Here is a 4,859-nt window from a genome sequence, read left to right as displayed (position 1 = left end):
GGAACAGGCCACACCACCTGCCCATGCAGTGATGTCTTGCCTGGCCAGCCCTGGGGCAGAGGCTGACTTCAGGCCTGCAGGTCGGAAACTTGAATTCCGTCCAGTGATCCTTTCCATGGGTGCCAGCCCTGCACTGTGTCTCAATGCTGCAGACCCGTTCCCCTTTCTGATACTTGGGCCTGCTGCTGACCATGCATTTTACTGGGTTGGTTGTCCCCTGGGCGCCAACACTCTGGTGTTTTGTAGACTGCCTGTTAGGAGGAGTCCTCCTTAGCCACCTGCTGTGTGTGTTGGGCTATGTGTGCTGCAGGGATCAAACCCCACACATCACACATGCAAGGCATATGCTCTGCCACTGAGCTACACCCCCAGTACTGTTTATTTAGAGAAGGGGTCTTAAAAAGTTGCTGAGGCTGGCCTCAAACTTGGGATCCTCCTACCCCAGCCTCCTGTGCACCACTAGGCCTGGCTCTGTTAATTTTAATGGGCCTTGTTTTCAGAAGATGGTTTTTCACTGTTCTGCCCCAGGTGCTCTCATCCTTTTTGGGGGTGGACTGGGGACATCTCCCTGGAGGAGGGGATTCTGGGTCTTACCAGCCTCCTGGGTAGAACGTTGGGGGAGAAAAAAGGCTGTGCAGGTTTGGAAACACGTGGCAGACAGGTGAGGTGGACCCAGTGACTAGAGGCAACAGATGGTCAGTAGAGCTGAAAAGGGTGGTCAGGGCCAGGTTCAAGGTAGCCAGAAAGAAACATCAGTAGCTCCCATGGAGAAGGGTGCTCCCGGGCCTTGGTTCAGATCTGGCGCTGCTGACGCCTCGCCCTGGTGCCTGGGAGCGTTTCCTCCTGGCTCCTCAGAACGTGTGTCAAAACCCAAGTCCATCTGGGCAGGTCCCCTTCTTGTAGAACTGCCCCACACCCCACCTCTCTTCCTACATCCCCTGGAGGATCTTCTTTCATGTGAATCAGAAGAGTCTTAATTTCATGTGAATCTGGATTTCAAACCATGGAGTTGAATTTTTGTGTTAAACAGCAGGCTTTTATCCTAACACTGGGCCAAGAGTCCTGAAAGATGAGGCCCAGAAACATCCTGTGATGTCCCCCGTGCAGGAGGTGCCGTTCAGGGGTCAGGCTGGGAGCTGGAGGGTGTCCCAGGAGGCTGGCCAAGTTTCCAGCTCCTGCGTGGGGTTTTCCTTCTGCCTCTTACTTCCCTTTCTGAATGTGGGAAACGAGCCGTCTTGCCATTCCTAAGCACCAGGCTCCTCCGAGTTTTACTCCCTTCATCCAAACACAAGGCACTGGAATCACTAGTGATTTTAATTTGCAAATTGACAAAGGAGGACCTCAGGCGTGGCTTCTGGCTAGATCTCAAAGTGGGATGCTCGCTCAGTCCCTGCAGGTGAAGTGTGACCTGGAGGCTATGCACATCCTGAGGTGCTGGCCCAGAGCCCAGGTTAGGTTCCCTGACCCCCAGCCAGGCCTTGAGGAGCCGGCGTCCTGGCTGAACTCGCCTCTCCTCTCCCTGCAGACCTGGGCACCACAGACGTCCAGAAGAGGAAGCTGGTGGATGCTATTGTGTCAGGGGACACCAGCAAGCTGATGAAGATCCTGCAGCCCCAGGACGTGAACCTGGTGCTGGACGGCAGCGCCAGCCTGCTGCACCTGGCCGTGGAGGCCGGGCAGGAGGAGTGCGTCAAGTGGCTGCTGCTCAACAACGCGGACCCCAGCCTGACCAACGGCAAGGGCTCCACGCCGCTGCACCTGGCCGTGGAGCGCAGGGCGCGGGGCGTCGTGGAGCTGCTGCTGGCCCGGAAGATCAGCGTCAACGCCAAGGACGAGGACCAGTGGACGGCCCTGCACTTTGCGGCCCAGAATGGGGACGAGGCCAGCACGCGGCTGCTGCTGGAGAAGAATGCCTCCATCAACGAGGTGGACTTCGAGGGCCGGACACCCATGCACGTGGCCTGCCAGCACGGGCAGGAGAATATCGTGCGCATCCTGCTGCGCCGCGGTGTGGACGTGGCCCTGCAGGGGAAGGACGCCTGGCTGCCCCTGCACTATGCTGCCTGGCAGGGCCACCTGCCCATCGTCAAGCTGCTGGCCAAGCAGCCAGGTGTGAGCGTGAACGCCCAGACGCTGGACGGCAGGACGCCCCTGCACCTGGCCGCTCAGCGCGGGCACTACCGCGTGGCCCGCATCCTCATTGACCTGGGCTCCGATGTCAACGTCCTCAGCCTGCTGGCCCAGACACCCCTGCATGTGGCCGCGGAGACGGGGCACACGAGCACCGCCAGGCTGCTCCTGCATCGTGGTGCCGGCAGGGAGGCTGTGACCGCAGAGGGCTGCACTGCCCTGCACCTGGCGGCTCGGAATGGACACTTGGCCACTGTCAAGCTGCTTGTGGAGGAGAAGGCGGATGTGCTGGCCCGGGGGCCCCTGAACCAAACTGCACTGCACCTGGCCGCTGCCCACGGGCACTCGGAAGTGGTGGAGGAACTGGTCAGCGCAGATCTCATTGATCTGTCTGACGAGCAGGGGCTCAGTGCGCTGCACCTGGCCGCCCAGGGCAGGCATGCGCAGACCGTGGAGACGCTGCTCAAGCATGGGGCCCACATCAACCTGCAGAGCCTCAAGTTCCAGGGTGGCCAGGGCCCCGCGGCCACGTTCCTCCGGCGAAGTAAGACCTAGCCTCCTGCCTCAGAACCAGAGGTCTGTGGGCTTCGTGTCCATCTGTGTTCGTGTGGGATAGGAGGATGCTCTGCTGGGACACTCCACTCACCCTGCTGTGGCTGCCAGAACTGACCCGGCAGAGGCCAAGGGATGAGGCCATGCCCCATGGGGGGTGCTGCTAGTGTGTGCTGCCTCCCAAAAGGGCTTGGCTGGAAAGACCCACCACCAGCCTGGGCACCTGGCATCATAAGGGACAAAGGGTCGGGATCATTTCGTTGTACTCCTAACGGGTCCTTTGGTGACAAGGCCTGGGCAAGAACGGCTGCTTTGTCCCACAGCGAGCCCCTGTCACTGCTTGAGCATGTCCGTCACAGGTGAGTCACGGGAGGACGTGTCCTCTGTCCTCACACCCGTGGTGGCAGAGGTGCCTGCCTGACCAAGTGCAGCGCATTTTGTGTGGGAAGCACTTTGGCAGATGGTGTTAGGAGCGAAGCCGAGGTGGGACTGTCTGGTCTAAGGACTGGCCATGACATCACAGGGTGGGCTTTAAAAGCCGTCAGTCATACCCACCTTGGTGTCCTGCTCGTTTGTCCCACGAGCAGTGAGGGCACCCTGCCCAGCCCCCTGCACTGACCCTGGCCGCCCGACATTTCTTGTTGCATAAAATGTTTTCTGAACTCCAGAGCCACGTGTGTAGAGTCCTTGGAAAATCCTCCAGCTTCGCTTTGGACTGAGGAGTGTTACCGTGCGGAGAAGCCGCTTGTCTGGCTGCTTTCTGGGTCTTGTTTTGCTGGCCCTTGGCACCGAGGGGGCGCTTGGGGTGTGTGGGGTTTTCTGACCTCTCTGCATTGGCACCCTGGGTACTAGGCCTTGGCAGTTGAGGTGTAGCCCCAAGGTGGCTGCAGGAGTTGGTTGTACTCAGACACGTAAAGGATTAGGTCACTGATAGTATCACTGCAACATTGTCACACGAATCCTGCGGTTGCCCTCCAAACACTGTTATTAGAATTAGTTTGTTGCAGAACGTGACCTTGATACAAACGTGCTGTGGCAGGGGCGGTGATACGGACGGAGATTGATGTTAATGTACCATGTATGTCGATGTGACCTGTGGGCAGGATGCAGACTCTGCGGCAGGAGTGCCCACCTGTGACGTGGGCTGTGCTGTAAGACGCCTCGACGTGCCCGCGCTGCGGGGCTACTTTTGTGTAGAACACGTGGACCTGTGTGAGGTCTGTTGACATCAATAAAGTGAAGTACTCTCCTACTACTTGGAGGTCGAGTGGCTACTTTTACTTATAAGTAAGCTTTAATTACCTGGTTCCTGAAAACAGAGCCCAGGGCGGTGGTACGCGGTCTGGAGACAAGGTACCTCACACACTGAAATTACCTGTGACCGGGGTCGAAGGGAGCAGAAGAAGGGCTTGGGCGTCCCTCCTCTTGGCCCAGTCCCACACATGGAATGCAGCAGGACAGAAGTCCATGTTGTTAAACGAAGCTCCCAGCACCTCAGTTTGTATTCTGTTTTAAGTGCTACTCATTTTAATTTGTTTTGTATTTTGAAATAACTTCAAATATAGAAAAGTTAAGAGAATTGTTTATACCAGTGTACCTTTCCCAATTTCCTACTTTCTACATTGTGTCCCCCCCCCCCCCCAGAATCGTGTGCCCTGGCAGGTAGGTCAATGTTGCCTGCCATTCTTTTCTCTCTCATCCATATACCCAGTCCCCTTCCGATACACCTGACATCTAAAGGTTCCACCTGCCTATCCATCCATCCATCACCCCCCCCCCCCCGTCCACCTACTCACCTGTCCACAGCCACCCACCATCTGCCTCTGCCCAGCACCACCCACCTGAGACAGGCTGCAGATGGTGTGCGCTTCCTTAAATCTTCATGTGTACATCCTAAAAACAAGGACTTAGGACTGAGGGGAGAGTAGTAGCTCAGTGGTGGAGGCTTGCCTAGTAGGCACAGGGTCCTAGGTGGGGTCCCCAGCTGTAAAAAAACAACAACAAAAAAACCCCTTTTCTGATATCTGCAGTCTACCCATCAAAAATCAGGAAATAAACCCTGGGCACATACCACCACCCAATCTATAAATCCTTTCCAAATTCTACTGACTGTCTCAAAAATGCCCTTTATAGGACAAAAAAGGAATCATGCTGATGGCAAGAGGCAGCTCTTCCTC

The 4,859-nt window shown here is 56.8% G+C and overlaps 1 protein-coding gene across 1 annotated transcript in view; it reads left to right on the top strand.

Moving 5' to 3' along the window:
- Ripk4 (receptor interacting serine/threonine kinase 4) overlaps positions 1–3,934 on the top strand; it is a 21,325-nt gene extending 17,391 nt beyond the window's left edge. The window contains 1 exon segment of the mRNA XM_078041201.1: positions 1,484–3,934. Coding sequence (XP_077897327.1) covers positions 1,484–2,685 — 1,202 coding nt within the window. The 3' untranslated portion in view covers positions 2,686–3,934.
- The last annotated feature ends 925 nt before the right edge of the window (positions 3,935–4,859 follow it).

This window comes from Ictidomys tridecemlineatus, chromosome 3, assembly GCF_052094955.1.
Source record: "Ictidomys tridecemlineatus isolate mIctTri1 chromosome 3, mIctTri1.hap1, whole genome shotgun sequence".
Taxonomy (NCBI): Eukaryota; Metazoa; Chordata; class Mammalia; order Rodentia; family Sciuridae; genus Ictidomys; species Ictidomys tridecemlineatus.
This window is presented reverse-complemented; position numbering and strand designations above follow the sequence as displayed.